This window comes from Mya arenaria, chromosome 15, assembly GCF_026914265.1.
Source record: "Mya arenaria isolate MELC-2E11 chromosome 15, ASM2691426v1".
Lineage (NCBI taxonomy): Eukaryota > Metazoa > Mollusca > Bivalvia > Myida > Myidae > Mya > Mya arenaria.
In genome coordinates this window covers 45,484,812-45,506,262 of record NC_069136.1, presented here as the reverse complement: position 1 = coordinate 45,506,262, position 21,451 = coordinate 45,484,812, and the positions used below count along the sequence as shown (strand labels likewise).

At 35.3% G+C, this 21,451-nt stretch overlaps 1 protein-coding gene and 1 long non-coding RNA gene across 3 annotated transcripts; one reads left to right on the top strand and one right to left on the bottom strand.

The window, feature by feature from the left end:
* Positions 1–2,671: 2,671 nt before the first annotated feature.
* On the bottom strand, positions 2,672–13,228 carry LOC128219082 (uncharacterized). Its single transcript, XR_008258545.1, has 4 exons — positions 13,030–13,228; positions 9,985–10,180; positions 7,499–7,604; positions 2,672–5,708 (listed from the first exon to the last, which is right to left on the bottom strand). It is a non-coding gene; the product is annotated as an uncharacterized LOC128219082 (long non-coding RNA).
* A 1,066-nt stretch (positions 13,229–14,294) lies between these two features.
* Positions 14,295–21,387, top strand: LOC128219075 (patatin-like phospholipase domain-containing protein 4). 2 transcript variants are annotated; one of them, XM_052926896.1, is made up of 5 exons: positions 14,295–14,531; positions 15,289–15,471; positions 16,993–17,232; positions 19,830–19,895; positions 20,582–21,387. In XM_052926896.1, the coding sequence occupies exons 2-5, from the start codon at positions 15,301–15,303 to the stop codon at positions 20,861–20,863; spliced, it is 759 nt and encodes a 252-aa protein (XP_052782856.1). In that variant the 5' UTR covers positions 14,295–14,531; positions 15,289–15,300; the 3' UTR covers positions 20,864–21,387. The 2 variants fall into 2 exon arrangements, with proteins under 2 accessions (XP_052782856.1, XP_052782857.1); XM_052926897.1 differs by lacking the exon at positions 14,295–14,531 and adding an exon at positions 14,585–14,679.
* The last annotated feature ends 64 nt before the right edge of the window (positions 21,388–21,451 follow it).

The following is a 21,451-nucleotide window of genomic DNA, read 5'->3' as shown; positions in this document are numbered from 1 at the left end:
TCTTTTGTTTTGTTATTGTTAAAGAATAATATAGGGGCCATCTTTTCAACATGCACACAACAAAGGGTCATAAGATTAAAAGTTTCCATTAGATATAATGTCAGTCTTACAGAGAAAAAATAAATATGTGCAACGTCAAATAAACTATGTTTGAACTGACAAAAAGAATAAAACTGTTGAAATTTATTACTCCTACACCTAAAGATTGATTCAAAAAAGTAATCATGCGGTACGATCATTCTTAATTTTGTGATACTTTATTCGTTTGGGTTGCTATGTTGAGTGTGTTTTGAAATTAATTGGAACAAACATTAAGACAATGATCACTCGAGGATGCCGGGGACCGAGGCAAAACCTCAAGGGAACCAATGTTTTGAGCAAACCGAATTTCAATTCTCCAGTCTGTTATAAAATATCTTTCAGTGTATTTTAAGTTTGAAGTCGTCTGTTAACTAAGACACCGATTATGTGTTGTGTTGTGGAAATCACTCATATGTTCAAAAGCTGTCGTATACTAAATGTATACTAAATATAAAATGTAAAAGAAATATCAATAAATGAATATAATAGAAATGTTTATTATTTAACAAAATTGCCATATTGCAAAGCAAAGTGACAAGAAGGAATTCTTTTCAGAGGTCCCGATGTTGGATCGACATGGCAGTGTTTATTATATTTTTATTACTTATTTACATTTCTCACAATTAACTTCTCGTCACTTCTCATAATTATCTTCTCAAATGCGCTTATCAACTACTATCGGTCATGCATAAACAGTGATAAACGGTTTTTCACACCTTATCAAATTGCCTTTCAACTGTCATTGCAATTTTTACAACTTGCGAAATTTTTAACACCTAGCAATTATTTGTTTATTTTGTAACACGGGTTCAGAAAAAAGTGTGAAATTATGACCTTGAGGGAGCCATAAGGTTTTGTGCATGATTTGCGTACTTGGGACTGACTATATTGCTCGACTCCTCGATATATTTAGGTTTCAATGCAGCGTAGGTATACTTAATATGAAAATAGAAGGAAAAATGTTTGGGACCAAGCGCCGACCTCGAGGGACTGCCGGTTCTCGACCTCTTGTTCAAACGACAGTTTTACTTTACTTCCATTTTATCACTGCCAGGGCGATCAAGGACTAGTGTTTATGAGTATCTTATAAACTAATCTAAATAATGAACACATTGCAACTGACTGTGCCAAAAGGAATAACATATTGTGGTTTTGTTTACAGTTTCCCATTCTACCCCAATTTCTTGCACCAGTTGGTTTTTAGGTCAGTAGGTCAATGTTGCAGTCAACAGTCTTATGAAAACTTTATTTTGCAGAATTTCTTTAAAACAGTTTGATTAGGACCATGACAATTCAGTGGTAGGTAGCCCCTAACTAGGAGATATCCCGTTGCTTCCAGGTCATTAGGTCATGGTAACAGTCAAAGTACAGGGATGTGATTTGTCCGCGGAATTCAGCGGATCTAACTGCCCAAGAGACCCCCCCCCCAAAAAAAAAAAAAAAATATATATATTTATTTTTTATTTTATTTTTGAACCAGAAAAAAATATTTGCTTGCTTTCAGTTGTTTAAGTTAATATTCAAGTTTGCTTCAATTTAAAGTCAGGAGAGCCCTCAAAAGAGCTTCTAAAAGCCATTTTTTCTTCTACAGCAGTGCGCTTTTGACCCCAAGAGCGCCCCATAAACCCATGGCCGAAAATGTTTCAGCCCTCCAGCTGCCAGGTGAAGTAAGAAATCAGACCCACATATACATCATATATAATACATGTATATGAATTTTCGATTGTTCTATGCCTGTGTAAGGGCATATACAAACTAATATCTACAGTGTGATGTACTTTTGGTCATCCATTTTACTACATAATAATCAACAAGCAAATAACCTTATTTATGTTTGAAAAATATAAGGGGGTGAAATGGCTATAAACTTATATGGGGGTGGAATGTCAGCAAAATTATATGGGGTTGGAATGGCATCAAATTATATGGGAGCGGAATGGCATCAAAATTATATGAGAGTGGAATGGCATCAAATTATATGAGGGTGGAATGACAGCAAACTATATGGGAGTGGATCGAATGGCATCAAAATTATATGGAGGTGGAATGGCATCAAATTATATGGGAGTGGAATGGCATCAAAATTATATGGGAGTGGAATGGCACAAAATTATATGGGTGTGGAATGGCATCAAATTATATGGGGGGTGGAATGGCATCAAATTATATGGGTGGAAAGGCATCAAATTATATGGGGGCGGAATGGCATCAAATTGTATGGGTGGTATGGCATCAAATTGTATGGGTGGAATGGCATCAAATTATATGGGGGTGGAATGGCATCAAATTGTATGGGGGTGGAATGGCATCAAATTGTATGGGTGGAATGGCATCAAATTATATGGGGGTGGAATGGCATCAAATTGTATGGGTGGAATGGCATCAAATTATATGGGGGTGGAATGGCTTCAAAATTTAACTGTATGGTCAGAACAAATTTATTTGTGGGTTGGACCTCTTACAGCAGCTTTTTAGTTGTTGGATACAGATAAATGCAAAGTTTTGCATGACAAACACACAAAGGCTATGCCAATTATACAGTTCTAGCTCCACTCTTTCTTCGAAAAGCAGTTAAGCTTAAAACAACAAATTTAGGTTTTATTTTTATTGGTATTAAACATGGAATGAATACTACAGTTGAAATCTACAGCATAATAGCACACATGGAAACACATGGTTTCATTCAAACACCACCTCCTTGTAAAGAAAAGTTCAGCCATTAACATTATTTGTCAATATGTGTTCATTGAGAAATAAAACCCATCCTAGTCAAAAAGTGTTGTTACAGATTCATACTTTTTTTAGTTTTTACATCATAAAAAGCAGGATAGGCAGGATTGTGAAACGAAGACCACTACAAGCATCAGCCGATTTTAACATATCAATAACAAATCACTTAAGTTGTCAGTCTTTTCTTCTCATGACAGTTAAACAAAATAAGTTACTTAAATGTGAGAAAACTTTGTGCCATTTTAAAAGATTCTGAGGCTTAAGATGTTAAGAATATTACAAGAAACCAATTATCTTCTTCAAACGTACTTCAAAATTTTATTTTACATATATTTGCGTTTTGTAATATATGCATGATCATAATTCCAGCTACACATCAAACCAAATAAGAAATGACACAAAGCAGAAAAGTTGCAGGGCAATTAATTTGATGCAATGTCAAACTAAATAATGTTAAAACAATGACCATGAACTCAAACCTGTTTTATTTAACTAAATGCTATATGAATTGCACCAAACCTCATAGATAAACGCACAGACATAAACTCTTGCTAGCACATGGTGGCTGTTCAGTACCAACACAAACATAAATCTTGCTAGCACATGAGGGCTGTTCTACCAACACAAACATAAACTATTGCTAGCACATGGTGGATGTTCTACCAACACAAACATAAACCCTTGCTAGAACATGATGACTGCTGTTCTACCAACACAAACATAAACTATTGCTAGCACATGGTGGCTGTTCTACCAACACAAACAAACTATTGCTAGCACATGGTGGCTGTTCTACCAACACAAACTATTGCTAGCACATGGTGGCTGTTCTACCAACACAAGCATAAACTATTGCTAGCACATGATGACTGTTCTACCAACACAAACATAAACTATTGCTACCACATGGTTGCTGTTCTACCAACATAAACTATTGCTAGCACATGATGACTGTTCTACCAACACAAACATAAACTATTGCTAACACATGGTTGCTGTTCTACCAACATAAACTATTGCTAGCACATGATGGCTGTTCTACCAACACAAACATAAACTATTGCTAGCACATGGTGGCTGTTCTACCAACACAAGCATAAACTATTTCTAGCACATGATGACTGTTCTACCAACACAAACATAAACTATTGCTAACACATGGTTGCTGTTCTACCAACATAAACTCTTGCTAGCACATGATGACTGTTCTACCAACACAAACATAAACTCTTGCTAGCACATAATGGCTGTTCTACCAACTGTTGAGCATGTGTATAAACTAAATGTTCAATGGATACACTTCATCAAATAATAATAAAGAAACATAGTCTTGTAATCACTGGAACTTTGGTATGGCATTCTTAACATGGAAAATGAAATATGAAATAAACTATGGAAATAGAAATGTATACTGGATTAGTTATTTTAATACATGTACACAACCTCAAGTGTAAAATGTAGTTATATTTGGGCAAAAATTACCAACAAACACAACTGAATACTGAAAATGGGGTCAAAGTTTGACAAAAATGATCAAAAATTGACTTATAAAGCAAAACAATACTGTTGAGATACATAATCCATTAGATCTTAAATGTTCATAGCATTAAAATTGAACTCAGTAAAAAAAAAATCGATGGAGTTAAATCAGTTTATGGTATTATTACAAGTTTATCATTCTGATTCATTTAAACATCCTTATTCTGATTCTGTTGATGTGCAAACTTTTAATAAAGAAACAGACATATTCTAGTCTAACAATCAAAGTAATATTTTGATATTGGTTCAATCCTATATTGTACATTAGAAGGTTAATATAATAAGAAAATCATGAGAATGTATCTATTAAGGCCTAAAAAAAAATACATTTGGTTCGGGTTACCCGACCCTACCTACGGAATAGGCGCCGACCCTACTGTTTTTATAGTCAAAAGAAAAATTAAAAAAAAAAAACAAAAACAAAAAAAAATCTCGTTTTTTTTTAAATTGCTTTTTAATATTAAGTTTAAACCTTAAATGCTTCTACAGAAGATAGCTTTAACACCATTCTCCAATGATGAAAATTATTTTCTTATATAAAACCTACTAAAAAAAAAAAATAAAAAAAAATAAAAAGCCTACCTACCCTACCTATTTTTTTTAAGGATGTAACCCTAACCAAACAATTATTTTTTTTAGGCCTAATTAGTAGTTCTAAACAAACTTAAAACAAATACAGATATTTCATACATTATCAACCATTACAGTTTTAGAAATTCTTACTAAAATTTTTGATTTTGGTTTAATACCAGGGATGTATTCATTTTAAAAGCAATTTAGAGAATATTTTCAACTGAATGAACAAATCGCTATTTTTCATAACGAATATTCAAAATACTCTCTAATTTCATCAAAATCATTCATGTATTGGTTAAAATGTTTATTGTTTATTTTCATATTTTTGATGTACAAACATTGTTAATTTTCTTTAAATTCAACTTAGAAATAAGGAAACTTTCCACTAGGTAGAATTTTTTTCGCTAATATTCTTTATGAATACGACCCCTGGTTCTCACGCACCGCAAAAAAGAAAATAAATTGACAATATATGAAAGAAAAATATGCAGACAACACAAAAAAAGGGTCAACGCAAGGCAGACATAACTCTACACAAGATAATTAAAGTTACATCAGTAATGCAGAGCTCTCCAAAAGCAAAACTATTCTTTCACCATGTGTAAATAATAAAACTGTCTTCAGGCATAATGCCATTTCAAAATTATCACAAAATCCAATTTGGCACTTTAATTCACAAATGAAATGCACTTTTGTAGCTGGCAAGGACCCAAACACAAGCTGATGATGTTAAATGCATAGAACTGGAGATTTAATTGGTAAACTGGTCTATATGTCACAACCTGAAAGATGAAAGAAAGAGTACATTTATATAAAGAACTTCATTGAAGTATCGAAACTTATAGAATAAATATGTGGGATTGTACTTATTTATCAAAGCTCATTCAGTGCTTCAGCTAGGCCTAAACAAGGGTTGGGCACTATAAACTGCCATTTTCCAGCACCTTTCTGACCTTATACTACACCCTGCTCCGCCCTTTTTACAAGAGTAAATTTTCAAAAAGAAGTATGAAAATAATAAATATACATCACTTTGACACTCAAGTAAAGATATTATAGTATATAGTATTAAAAGCAGTTACAACACATACACAAAATGGATTGAACAATGGCCCTTGCAAGTGCCCCGTTAGGCTCATTCAATGCGCATCGAAATGCCCTTTCAGACCTAGCACCCTGCCCATTTCAAATCCTGGCTGGAGCACTGACTCAATTGTGACTAAGGCTGGAAGATTCAAGAATCACGTTTTGATTCTGTTTCCTGGGTAGGAACCGCTACTGATGTTCATTTTAGGAGGTCAACCAGAAAGTTAAATTAGTGGAAACGAAAGGAATCCCTTCGATTTCTCACAACCTTAGACATTGCTTTCACTCTTTAAGAAATAAATCGCTGAAATGGAAGCTTTTGTTGCTTGATAAGGGGAATAACTCCTAGTTTAGTTTGAGTGATACACCTTGCTACAAATATCTGTTTTGTCAACTTTAACATCTGTACCAAGTTTCATGTGAACATCTTCGATGTTTTATTCATTTGTGACCAAAGTTGAAAGTTGTTGAACCATAGAAGTTACCAGCGCTTTGACAATACATTGACATTTCTAAACAAGAGGGCCATGATGGCCCTTAAACACTCATCTAAGGGCCACAACTCTGTGATAAAGCATTAATAAAAATGTTGCAATTTAAACATATCTTTACCTGATGATGCCTTGTTTTATATTTGTAAAGGATCATGCAATGAAGCTACCTGTCAAGTTTCATTGAATTTGGCCTGGTTGTTTCAGAGGAGATGTTTTTTAAAGCAAAACAGAAAGTTTGTCAGAATGTTGTTGATGTTGATCAATTGTGACCCCTTTTTGTAGAAGGTTGACCAAGGAAGCTTCCTGTAAAGTTTCATTGAATTTGGACTTCACTAGTAGTTTTAGAGATATGGTTTTTTACAGCAAAACAGAAAGTTTGCCATTTTGTTGTTGTTGTTGTTGTTGTTCAATCGTGACCCCTTGTTGTATTTTTGTAGAGGGTCACCCAAGGAAGCTTCCTGTAAAGTTTCATTGAATTTGGAGTGGTAGTTTCAGAGATGGTTTTTAAAGCAAAACAGAAAGTCAGCCATTTTGTTGTTGTTGCTGTTATTGTTGTTGTTGATCAATGGTGACCCCTTTTGTATTTTGTAGAGGGTCACCCAAGGAAGCTTCCTGTAAAGTTTCATTGAATTTGGAGTGGTAGTTTCAGAAAAGATGTTTTCTAAAGCAAAACAGGAAGTCGACCATTTTGTTGTTGTTAATCAATCGTGACCCCTTGTATTTTTGTAGAGGGTCACCCAAGGAAGCTTCCTGTGAAGTTTCATTGAATTTGGCCAGGTAGTTTAGAGGAGATTTTTTTTAAGCAATTGTTGACGGAGGGACTGACGGACAGACGATGGACAAAGACCTATCACAAAAGCTCACCTTGAGCACTTCGTGCTCTGGTAAGCTAAAAAAGAGTATAAACAACAACATGATGAACAAAAGAGGACAGAATAGACCTCAGTAGAAAAGTTAAATAGCAAAACATCAACCAACTTGTATAAACCTACCTTTAATACTAATATCCGCTGGTTGCAAGGTAATCTGCAACTTTTAAGAGCTTCTCTTTAAGATTTCTGGGCTCTGTCTGCTCCCCACCAATGCCAATGACCACACCTGAAAAGTACTTCATAATTTAAAGCTGCAGCCCACAGATTGAACATTTTGACAACTTTTTTTATTTTTGTCTTGAAAAAAAGCCAATTTTTGCAAAAATCCATGGCAAGCAGTTATACATTACTGCTGACAAAAAAATACAGATCGCAGATTTTAATAAGTTCAAAAATTGATGCATTTTTCTTAAACCATTAGTAACGGTTTAAGCCATAAAACATTTTTTTTAATGGAAATATGAAAATCTACGATCTGGTCTTTTGTCAGCAATCTTTTATCATTGGTTTGCAGATATTTATGCAAAAAATTTGCTCTTTCCAAGACAAAAGATAAAAAACATTGTAAAAACGGTATATCTGTGAGAGTGCAGCTTTAACTTCCACTTTTGACAAATATATTCAGCCATATAGCTATAAGTTTAGCAACTTTTTCCCCCAATGACATTCTCACAGAGTCTGTATAAATCTTGCCTGTCAGGAGTCATCTAAAGTCTCTTACACGCCCATCATCCAAAATGGTTGTAACTTGAGACTAACCATAAATATGTTTATTTTTGCATGTATCGATAAATATGGAGACAAGAGTGAGGTCAAGTGCTTGTCAACTGGTTTAAACCCCAAGCGAGTTATTACTTAAATTTTGCTGACCATACGAGGTCTTGTTATCCAAACGTTTATAAATAATTATTTTTTTATTGTTCTGTAAGGATTGCTGTTCTTTAGCATTGTATGATTTTTGTGTTGTTTGGCCCTGATCCTTATGCTTCCAAACAGATCTTTGTTCAATGTTTTGCTACTGGGATTGTTCCTGTAGTTTCCATAATTTTATTGTAACATAGCAAATAATCTTATTTATTAAAGCAATAATATTTACACCTCAACTTCCATTCCTTAAATAAACGCAAATAAATTTCAACGCAAATCATTGCTTAAAAGTGATTATTTTTTTGCCGCGTTATTGTTACATAATATGATAAACTGTTTCCGGTTAAATCATGAAATAAAATATTTTTTAACAATTCTGAAAAGAAAAAATGAACTTTTGGTTAACCATGAAATAAAATATTTTTTAACAATTCTGAAAAGAAAAAATGAACTTTTGGTGTAAATAAAAGTAATAAAGTGCATGATTGATGGCATTATCATAGATATAAACACTTGTTTAAGTATGCATGGAGTCCTTTCGGACTGCACACACTTCAACAAGCCCAACTGCGTTCATACCCCGATAATGACATCATTCATGCAAATCATTCCTTAAACAAGAGATGTTTGCCAAACATTTAGGGCCATGTGTGCAGGCATTGTCAAGTTATCACACAGGCAAGCTTTTTGTGTTCAAGGTCACTGTGACCTTGACCATTGACCCAATGACCCCTAAAATAAAAAGGGGTCAACTACAGGTCAGGCCCAAGCGCCAAGTAAGTTTGAGGTCCATTGGTCCAGGCATTGTTGAGATATCACTAGGAGAAGCTTTGTTAACTTTTTCGCGTTAAAGGTCACTCTGACCTTGACCTTTGGCCCACTGACCCCCAAAATCAGTAGGGGTCATCAACTAGTCAGGCCCAACTTTGATGTCAAGTTTGGTGACCATCGGTCCAGAAATTGTGGAGTGTGCCTTCAAAGTCACTGTGACCATGACCCTTGACCCGATGACCCCTAAAATCAATAGGGGTCATCTACTCATCAGACCCAACCTCCAAGTCAAGTTTGAGGGCCATGGGTGCAGGCATTGTCCATTTATCACTCTGACAACCTGTTTTCATTCAAGGTCAGTGACCTTGACCTTTGATCAGATGACCCCTTAATCAATAGGAGTCATCTACTAGTCAGGATCAACCGTCATGTCAAGTTTGATTACCATACGTCCAGGAATTGTTGAGTTATCAATCGGACAAGCTTTGGTCTACCGACGGACGGATGTACCGACCGACCTACCTACCGACCGACATGTGCAAAGCAATATACCCCTCTTCTTTGAAGGGGGGGCATAATAAAAACTAAGCTGGTATTTATAAAACATCATATGTCATTTCAAAATAAAAATAACACTATTAACCCTTTACCAATGCGGAGCGTTCGCCAACGCTTATCTGCCTTTTTCAGTCGAAATAAGAATAAATTGATAATCACTAAGTTATAGAAATGGGCCTTGCTATACCTGTGTTTACTATTGTATCTGACATGTGTTTCCAAGTTCAATTTGAATGTCTTGAATGTTTGATTACTTTTGTCTTTGGTGAAGGTTTTGCATGCAGACACTGACACTTTAAGGCTGTTACTGACTGTTACTTACAATACATGTACCTCCACTTTCTTTATGAAAAAAGAGCTCAAATTTGATTATCACTCAAATATACATAAATAAAAAAATATCTACTTACACTGTACACAGCGCATGGCAATTAATGAAGATTTCCCTTCATGTTTGCCGGTTAGCTCTCCAATTTTATCGTCGTCTGTTGTTAATATCATGTGCTTCATATCATTGACATAGATCTGTTCTCCACAGGAAGCAGTCTCCTTTATGGCCTTTAATATCTTTGGAACATTTTGAGGCCCATTGAACTTATACTTCGGCTGAAAAAAAAATAAAAAATTATAAACAGAAATGTTTGTCAAACATTAATGATTATGCCCCCCCTGAGTGCCATGTTGTCAGGATTATGTGGACAAGCTTTTTTCGTTCTAGGTCGCTGTGACCTTGACCTTTGACCCAATGACCCCTAAAATCATAAGGGGTCATCTACAGGTCAGACACAACCCAAGGTCAAGTTTGAGAGCCATGGGTGCAAGCATTGTTGAGTTATCACTCGAACAAATTTTCGCGTTCAAGGTCACTGTGACCTTGACCTTTGACCCCTGAATTTAATAGGGGTCATCTACTGGTCAGGCCCAACCTCCAAGTCAGGTTTGAGGGCCATGGGTGCAGGCATTGTTGATTATCACTCGGACAACCTTTTATCATTGAAGGTCACTGTGACCTTGACCTTTGGCCAAATTACCTTAAAATCATTAGGGGTCATCTTATGGTCAGGCCCAACCTCCAACTAAAGTTTGAGGGCCATGGGTGCAGGCATTATCGAGTTATCACTCGGACAACCTTTAACCAATCAAGGTCACTGTGACCTTCACCTTTGGCCCGATGACCCCAAAAAACGATAGGGGTCATCTACTGGTCAGGCCCAATTTCCATATCAAGTTTGATGACCATGGGTCTAGGCATTGTTGAGTAATCACTCGGACAAGTTTTAAAATTCTTTATCATTAAAGGTCACTGCGACCTTGACCTTTGACCCGATGAGCCCTAAAATCAATAGGGGTCATCTACTGGTAAGGCCCAACCTTCATGTCAATTTTAATGACCAAAAGTCCAGGAATTGTTGAGTTATCACTCGGACAAGCTTTGGTCTACCGACAGACCAACAGACCAATCTACCGCCGGACATGTGCAAAGCAATATACCCCTCTTCTTCGAAGGGGGCATAATAGAATTATGCCATAAAAAACACGACCCCAGGATATATATTTACACTCAGTTTTTATGAACTTTGAAGTCCACTTAGATTGTCTCTTGGCACTTATTGGGGTATTATCACATTATTTACTCAAAGTGATTGAACAAAACTCGACCCAGACGGCTATTAATAATTTACTTTCACTTGATTCCAGGTCATCACATACAATATTGTTCAACTATATTTAACTAACCGATAAGCCTCATGGGCTATCAATGGGGTACAAGAACCAGCTGTACATAAAAACTTGCGTTATCTTGTGCCGATCCGGTCAGAATGTCCCTCTGCGAACCGTAACCTGGATTTATTCTGGCCACGTGTTTCTTAAGATGCCCACTCAGAATATATTTATCAAGAAAACATTTGAACTTGCTGGCCTAACGTAAAGTTAAAAATGTACAGTTGTGGTTTTTTTTTCGAAAAGATTATTGAAAATGACGCGGACTTGAGGATTCTTACAAAATTTGAATAGAGACTGGTGGACAATCAAAAGAAACTTTCGAGGGGTGATCTTGAAATATGGAGGAAACTGGTCTATTTTTCGTTTTACTGGTTATGAAAATGATTTTGTCTGTTCTCACTTTCACAACTATATTTTGTTTGATTTACATATAGTAATAGTTGAGTGGATTTAAGGATTTTTTATTAGCCAATGGTTTACAAAATATTTTGTTGGGAATTCAATCAATATCATGTTGATTACCACTTTTCTACCTTATACTCAGCCTCACCCTCCAAGGGCCTTAAATACAAACTCCGAACAGTCAATAAATTCATTCCATTGGCCTTGATAAATAAAAAATGCAGAGGGAAATGTGGGTCTAACTCTTGAGTTTAATGTACACATGGGAAAAATCTCTGCCCAGAATTAAAAGTAAAATTATGTGTCAATTAATGAATTAAAAGTAAAATTATGTGGCGAAAGATTTCATACAGGTGGTTGGGCTAGTCCAAATAATTGTACGTTGACGGATTTTTTTTAGATTTTTGATATGGCAAATCCTTCACGTACAAATTGTTTAGTATCAAAAGTGGGTAGTTGTTCCGATCAGGATTCCGGGTTAAAGCATATAGCGTCTATAAAATATCATAAAAACAAGAAATATTACCAGATAATGTTATTTTATATTAGTTCTGTACACAAAAAAATAAATATCCAACTTATAATTATGAGTTTGACGGCTTTTTTTCATTTCATTCTGTCAAAACATAACGATATATACATGAAGGGCACCTGCAAGGCTTTAGGGCACAGTTTTAAATTGCTCGGAACATTTCGGCCATGACCGAGTTGTTACGATTGTATAACGAGGTCTATCTCGAAGCTTTGTCGGAGGAGGCCGAGCTATTACGATTGTATCGAGTTGTTCCCCTTCGTATAATTGTTGTCTGTGTCAGTCAACTTTCGTTTTATTGGAAAGGTAAACAACTTGTTTTAATGCATTAAATGCTTGTTTAGTGCAAAATAACATTTCACTTACATGGTAAAATATGAATATAACTCTTTATGATCAATTTCAACCATAAAATACTTCACTTAAAACAATTTCAATATTTTTTAAAACACCCCCGTTTTTTGCACATTCCCGTTTAGACGTTAGGGATTGGAAGAATCCCGTATAACACGTCTATTATTTTAGACTAGTGGTTGGGCATGGTCACTAAACAGTCAAAGTGGGATAATGTCAAAGTTCATGGTACCTGTTATGTACAGTGTTTGTCTGTGACAAAATTCTGGAACATCACTTGATAGGTTAACAACACATTAAGTTAAATGGCAATCTAAACGCCTGGTTTGTTGTTATAACTTTTGACCATTAATAAGAATATTATTCCCAAGGCAAGTTGACGACGATCAATTTCAGTTCACAAAACTCAAAAAGAAGCCGGTCACGAAATGCCCTTACTTACATCGTCACAGAATTCTGTCCACGGGTTGCCTGTCAGGTCGTACACACCTCCTGCCACGAATCCACTTTCCCTAATTTGTTTACTGTACGCTTCCCAAGACATCTTTATGTGTCCTTTTAACCTAATCGGCGTTTCAAAATCGTTCACAACTCAAAGAACGTTCCTATGTCAGAGCAGCCGAGACAGGACTTCCGCATTGTGGGTAAGACTAAAATACGAAAATAGCCTATTTTTGCGAAAATAGCATATATTTTTTTACTAAAATACGATTACTTTTATGAAAATAGTTTTTTTCGCGAAAATAAGATTTTGATAAAAATCTGAAAATATTGTTAATTTGGCGAAAATATTTTTTTTGACATCAATGTCGTCAGTTTTGGGCTAAAATAAAGTTATTTTCGCGAAAATTAAAGATTTTGATAATCTTTAGGGTTATTTTGGGCGAAAATTATTTTCGCGAAAATAAGATTTAGATAAAAATCCGGTAATAGGGTTGGTTTTGGCGAAAATAACATTTTTGACAAAAAATATAGTTAGTTATTGGCTAAAACAAAGTTATGTTAGTTTCGCGAAAATAAAATTATATTTAAAAAAGGAAAATATACTATTAAACTGGTACTTTGTCCCTTTGTTGTCGTAAATGACAATTTTTAAACCAAAAATATTGAAATATTTTTATTTGGTCTACATAACACATGCGTAGTCAAGTCGTCGTTTTATTAGCATAAACATAAAAATGTTATTGCTATTTAACCGAATATAAATACAGAATACAAAATAAATGACGGTGAACAAGTCATTTATATAGAAACACAAATGTAACTATTAATAATGAGAAAAGTATGTTGTTAAATTATTTTTTTTAAAAATGAACTAGATCAATTTAAGTTATCAATGCACAGAATAATAATTGTAGTTTGTAAATAGCATACATTTTCAGAGTTTTATCAAAATCTTATTTTCATAAAAATAACCTTATTTTCGCATTTTAGTCATACCGGTAAGAAGTTCGTCAGTATTAATGCACCAAATAAACGCAATTTTGATATTTCAATGCTAATGTTTGATAAGTGGTTTTCATGAAATATTACTAGATTAATGTATGCCTCATCTTAGAAAACCCTATATGGGGTTATTAGGTAAGCAGAATAAAATTTCGCTTTGCAGAAATAGGGAACTATACATATCCGGCGATTTGCCCCAAAATAGACGTCTACTGTACTTTACGGTTATACTAATTATGTAATGTAGCAAACTAGGGAACATTTAATTCCGTTCATTTGTTTTACCTTTTTCGCACATTGTATAAATGATCTGATCATTTGGAACAAATTAATAGTTGTTACTGTTTTTTTAACACACTACATGATGTATTTTCGTAAAAGTTAACAAAACTCAGAGAGAAATAATTTTTAAAACTATCCTTTGCTCCAGATTTTCTGATGGAAGGTCATGACGGTTAGTGATGCACTTTAAAACATGTTTGGCAGACAGAGTGCTCTGTAAGTGCAAGCTAATTATATTTATTGAAATCAGTCTTCTACAATAGGAAGTAAATTGAATATTTTCTCTTTGCCTTGATTAATTTTGGAATTATTGGAGAGGTACAAAGGATAGTAATCTTTGACATCGTTTGGAACACGGACTCCGGTAATCCACATTTGCGGATTTAACCCTAGACATAGATGCTTGTTATGTACGTCCATTTTGAAAATAGGAAAAACATCTTATTTCGTGAAACTATTTAAAATTGTAGAAAATGTACAGAATATCATCCTGTCAAATAAAAAAAGTGTGCGTGTAAGATCGTAATATATTTTACCGAGTAAGCACCAAAAGCTATATTTCGAGAGTTGTGTAGCCACGAGAAAAACACACGTTTTGGTTTTCACCGAAACAAACATTTGTTTTCTTGTTATGGTATACATTAAAATGACATAACTTTTAAGATGACTTTTAATTGTACCTTTTCTGAAAAGCGCGCTAAAGTGAATGCGAACGTATCGTCAATTCGGAAATAACTTCGTTGATATTGTGTCCCAGCTTTGTAAAATATAATTTTACGGCTTTTTTATAAAAGAAATTCGGAAAATAATTTATTGAATGCTAAATAAATAACTAGTATTTAAGACGAAATATATATTAATTTTAAGTGTTATGACGAAAAGGACAGAGGAATACCATTTTCAATTCAATGATAAATCTCTAGAAATCACCGGAGATCACAATTATAATTAAAAAAAAATTGTCGTTTTTCAGCACGTTAGAAAAATGAACATTTCCTTCTGTGGCGCCGGATTCTTAGGCATATACCATATGGGTGTATTAAAGGCTCTACGTAGCAGCGCGCCCAAGTTCCTGTCGAGGATTGAGCGAGTGGGCGGTGCGTCAGCGGGCTCTCTTGCAGGAGTTGTACTGGTTTGTGAACCAGAGAAAGTCGAAGTAGGAACTTTTAGGAATTATTTGTTACCATCATTATTATATTGTTGAATTAGTATTTGTTAGCATGTTTTAATCTATATTTGAGAAGCCATATGGGTAATAAAAGAGTACCCAGCTTTTCTGGCAACATAAAAGATAATATTTCTTAGTTAAAACGATGGATAATACTGATATGGCCCAGTGTGTGTATGCCACGTGATAAATTACGTCATACATGCTACATCGGAAGGCAACATTTTGCTTAAAAAGGCCTAGTTTAATCTTTCTATAAGTGACCCCCCCAAAAACAAAACAAAAAAAAACAACAAAAAAACAAAACAAACAACAACAACAACAAACAAAAAAAAAACAAAAAAAAAACGTGTATTGTACACAACCTCTGTGAATTGATCTTAATCTAAATGACTAATTGTTTTATCAGATCTCCGATCTAAATATCCTGCTGTGCAGTTTTAGAGGTTTTATTATAGAAATGGACCCTAAATTGCCCTGAGCCAATAAACAAATACACAGGAAATTGGCCCCAACTATGACATCAGTGCAATTAGCAGAAGATGCCCAGCAGGGGATTGTCATGTCAAACATTCCTTAAACTCGGCCTTTAAAACGAAGGCTTAAAACAAAGATATATTTAAAATGAAACAAAGGGCAGTCTATGCCACTTAAAGAGCACCGCTTTCGTTTTATTACCAAGTTTGATAAGATGATTAGTTTCATCGAACACTTCGATAAACCTGTTCCCTAGTAATGTTTTGATAGTGCTCCGTCAGACGGCCGTATAGTGAAAAGGTTTGTCGAATTTTTAAGAAACTAAATTCTCCATCAAACTCTGGTAAAAGACCAAAGGCGGGGCCCCGTAAGCGGCGTAGACTGCGCTATGTAACATTTAAAATGGTGAAAAAATAGTGAAGTAATCTTTGATTAAAGTCTACATTCGATGCAAAATATTGCCTTCCGTTGTAGCATCTATGACGCAATTTATCACGTGGTTTACACGCACCGTGGCATGGAATATATCATTTCTTTTTGTAGGATGAATAGCTGTCTGGCCAGCCCAAATGCGCGAGGTCAATCAAAACATTAAAGCTGCACTCTCACAGATTAACCGTTTTCCAACTTTTTTTTAATTTTTGTCTTGGAATTGACCAGTGATGAAAGACTGATGAAAAAAGATCAGTTCGCAGATTTTCATTCCAAATTCAATGTTTTTTTTTTTTTGCTTAAACCGTTAACTAACGGTTTAAGAAATATGCATAGAACATCATTTTCAGAGAGGAATTATGAAAATCTGCGAACTGATCTTTTGTCATCAGTCTTTGATCACTGGTTTTCAGGTATTTACGCAAATATATATTTCGTTCCAAGACAAAAAAAAATAACAAAAAGTTGTAAAAATGTTCAATTTTGAGAGTGCAGCTTTAAAACACTACACGATATTTAGATGTTTATAATGGTATTGGACATTTATGAATTGTTTTAGATACATTATTTTAAAATAAAGTTAATCGTTTCATATTTCAGGAGTGTACACAGTTTAACCTCGCCTTATCGGACGAAGTGAGGCGGAAGCCACTTGGGTCATTCACTCCTAATTACAACCTGCTGGATTCGGTGCGGGCATTTATCGACAGTACCTTGTCACATGATGCTCACCATAGAGCCAATGGCATTCTTTATATTTCTCTGACGTCATTTGATGGGCGGAGTCTACCAAAGAACACAGTCGTGTCAAAATACACCTCAAGAGATGAACTCATTCAGGTAAGTCCATGTGAATGCTTGCGGCGGATCCGTGGCCTAGTGGTAACACACGGATCCGTGGCCTAGTGGTAACACACGGATCCGTGGCCTAGTGGTAACACACGGATCCGTGGCCTAGTGGTAACACACTTAATTATCAATCCAGGGATTACAAGTTCGATTCCCTGTCGCATCACTAAAAAATACTAATCGTCTTCCGGGAGGGACGTTAAATGGGGGTCCCGTGTGACAGTGCTGGTGCACGTTAAAGAACCAGGGTAGCTCTAAGCAGGGTTAAATTCTGTCTGTGCGCTTTGCTAAAAAAAACTAAAATTACTAACAATCTTAACGGAGCACTCGCCGAATGGGCATGGCCCAAATGCGAGTATAAAAAAGCTTACCCCCCCCCCCCCCCCTCCCCCGAACGCTCACAACTAATGGAAGGAAATAGGAATGGTGAATATAACATAGTTTGCCCTAACAAGTAATAAAATAATATTAGAGTTGCATTTATGAAAACGCCTCAATAAACAGGATAAAAAAATTCGGGTCCTTCATATCTGTAAGTATGGCAATATCTCGTCTGTTTGTTCATCTTCAACATACTTAAAGGGACTAGCTTACGTTTCGGTACCAATATAGTTCTTACAGTAATGCATCTGAAAACACATATATTATAACTATTTTACTCTTTGATAACGATATTGCAGAAAAAAATATTCTCTTTAATCATAAAGAAATATTCTGGTTTTAAAAAGGAAAAAAAGAAAACTTACAATAAAACTACACGCCCACAAAGACACAAACATAAGGATAACTACATTAAAAAAAAACCTTTTCAGTTGAAAAGCGATGCCAACGCTATTCAAAGTCGTTTACTTGAACGCTGCACTCTCACAGATATACCACTTTTACAACTTTTTTTGTCTTGGAAAGAACAAATTTTTGCGTAAGTATTTGCAAACCATTGATAAAGGATTGCTTACAAAAAATCAGATCCTAGATTTTCATATTTCCGTTCGAAAATTAATGTTTTATGGCTTAAACCGTTACTAACGGTTTAAGAAAAATGCACAAAACAGCAATTGGTGAACTTAAAAAACTCTGCGATTTATTTTTTTTGTCAGCAGACTTATATAACTGGTTTACATGAATTTTCGCAAAAAATTTGCTCGTTCGAAGACAAAATATAAAAAAAAGCACATATCAACATTTGTTGAGGGCTTCCAGCTGTCAGTATCGGAGTTGTTTCACCCTTTATGATTTGCCACACTTTATTTCGTCAAACCAAAAAAGTGCATTTTACCAAACATGAGCGAGTCCCCGAGCGTAAATGCTTCTATAAACGCAATCAAAAGTAAAGTAGTGATTCACTTCTTGTTTGGTACATTTGATAACATAGACAGTTCTCAAAGGCCTAGTTTAAGGAATGTTTGGCATGACAATCCCCTGCTGTGCATCTTCTGCTAATTGCACTGATGTCACGGTAGGGACCAATTTCCTGTTTATTCGTTTATTGGCTCAGGGCCATTTAGGGTCCATTTCCTCCAAAACTGCACAGCAGGATATTCAGATCAGAGATCTGATAAGACAATTAGGCAATAAGATTAAGATCAATACACAGAAGGTGTGTACAAATACACGTTTTTTTTGCTTGTTTGTTGTTGTTTTTTTTTTTTTTTTTTTTTTTTTTTTGGGGGGGGGGGGTCACTTAGAGGAGGATTAAACTAGGCCTTTAAAGGCCTAGTTTAAGGAATATTTGGTATGATAATCCCCCGCTGTGTATCTTCTGCTGCAAAAGTGCCACAGTAGGGGCCAATTTCCTGAAGGGTCCAATATTATAATGAAAACTCCAAAACTGCCCAGCAGGATACTCAGATTGGAGATCTGATAAGAGGGATCAATGCAAGTAGATTAAGATCAATATACAGAGGTTGTGTACTATACACCGATTTTTTTTATTTTTTTTGGGGGGAGGGGGTCACTTATAGAAGGCTTAAACTAGGCCTTTAAGCTGAAAGAAAATTTCAAAATAAAGCTACACAAATGCATTTTGAAAAGTTTAACTTTGGCATACGGAATTCCCTTTTCTATTTCTAGAATCACTTCATAAACTCTAGTATGTATTAGTACCAGATATTTCTCAAAAAGATCATTTCCCCCAGATTTTACTTGTTATATTGGTGGAATTTGGCCGTTTTAAATTTTTTGTATTTCAGATATATTTTTTAAATGAATTTTTGTGTTTTAAGGTGTGTTTCCATTTCAGTGTCTGATCAGCAGCTGCTACATTCCCGATTTTTTTTGGAATTTTTTTGGGGGGAGGGGGTCACTTATAGAAGGCTTAAACTAGGCCATTTAGCTGAAAGAAAATTTCAAAATAAAGCTACACAAATGCATTTTGAAAAGTTTAACTTTGGCATACGGAATTCCCTTTTCTATTTCTAGAATCACTTCATAAACTCTAGTATGTATTAGTACCAGATATTTCTCAAAAAGATCATTTCCCCCAGATTTTACTTGTTATATTGGTGGAATTTGGCCGTTTTAATTTTTTTGTATTTCAGATATATTTTTTAAATGAATTTTTGTGTTTTTAAGGTGTGTTTCCATTTCAGTGTCTGATCAGCAGCTGCTACATTCCCGGTTACATCGGCCTGGCACCCCCAAAAATTGATGGAAAGGTACCAATGCTGTTAATGTAATTTCCATTTTGTAAACTTTAGTTACTTTTTAGATATAAGGTTAACGCGAAGTTGGCAAGTGCTGTATAAAGGATTTTTTATTTTAAAAATTGTAATAATAATGATTTTTATCAGGAAACAGTGTGTGTATACCACGTGATAAATTGTGTCATAAATGCTACGTCGGAAGGCAATATTTTGCTTCGAGTGAAGCCTTTAAACAAAGATAACTTCACTATCACAGAGTTTGACTGAGTGTTCAGTTTCTTAAAACACTTTAACAAACCTTTTCACTAATCGGCCGTCTGACGGAGCACTATCAAAACATTACTAGGGAACAGGTTTGTCGAAGTGTTTGATGAAACTAATCATCTTATCAAACTTTGGTTGTTAAACGAAGGCGATGCTCTTTAAGCGACATAGACTGCCCTTTGTTTCATTTTAAAGGGTGTAGTTAAAGAAAATATGATTCAAGGGAGAGAAAAATGTCATGACTAAACAGTCAATTTGAGTTGTCTGTCTTGTGTCTGGGGCATTCAATATGAAAACATGCATGGACTGCCCTTTATTATTTTATTTAAACTAAGTCAAAGCGTAGAACATCCAGTATATCGAAAGCATTGTTTTATTTGTGATGTTATTTATAATAATACAGCAACAGCACGTTCTGTTTTATTTTCTTTAAGTTCCAAACGGACGGAGGGTTAACGAACAATCTCATCACATTTCCGGACGGCCGAACAGTAACAGTTTCTCCATTCTCCGGGCATCAAGACATCTGTCCGAAAGACGATATAGGTCGAAATATGCATGTTCACATGAAAAACCAAACATTCCGAGTAAACCAGAAGAACGGGGCACGCGCTGTGCACGCGATGTTCCCACCGTCACGTGATGTTCTTGTGCGATATTTCGAACAGGGTTACAGCGATGCCATGGTTTTTGTTATGACAGAAAAATTAAGCTAATAGACTGAAATGAGGTGTTGCAATATTTGAAATTAAAGGCCTAGTTAAAGCCTTCTATAAGTCCACCCCCCCCCCCCACCCAAATCGGTGTATAGTACACAACCTCTGTGTATTGATCTAAATCAACTTGCCTTGATCTCTCTTATCAGATCTCCAATCTGAGTCTCAGTTTTGGAACTTTCATTATATTGTTGCACCCTAAATGGCCCTAAACTAATATACAGGAAACTGGCCCCTACTGTGACACCAGTGCAATTAGCAGAAGATGCATAGCGGGGGATTATCATGCCAAACATTCCTTCGACTAGGTCTTTAAGAGTGTTTTTAATGCCAAATAAATAACACCATATGCCAAGCCAAAGACAGTGGCTCCGATGTGTGTGTGTACGTGCGTGCGTGCGTGCGTGCGTGCGTGCGTGTGTGCGTGTGTTACATATGAGTTGTTTAAGCGAATTAAAACACATCTGAATTAACTTGTTTGATAATTTTAGCATTGATTCTCCTGAATATAATAGAGTCATGAATAAAATTATAATGCATGAATAAATAAGTGTATATTTTTTATATATTACATAGTGTTGATGTTGG

Bases quoted from the DNA above. Each gene is read 5' to 3' on its own strand.
- LOC128219075 (XM_052926896.1), top strand. From the start codon at position 15,301: ATGAACATTTCCTTCTGTGGCGCCGGATTCTTAGGCATATACCATATG. The intron at 15,472-16,992 runs GTAGGAACTTTT...TTCATATTTCAG, and splicing joins GTGAACCAGAGAAAGTCGAA to GAGTGTACACAGTTTAACCT. The intron at 17,233-19,829 runs GTAAGTCCATGT...TTTCCATTTCAG, and splicing joins CAAGAGATGAACTCATTCAG to TGTCTGATCAGCAGCTGCTA.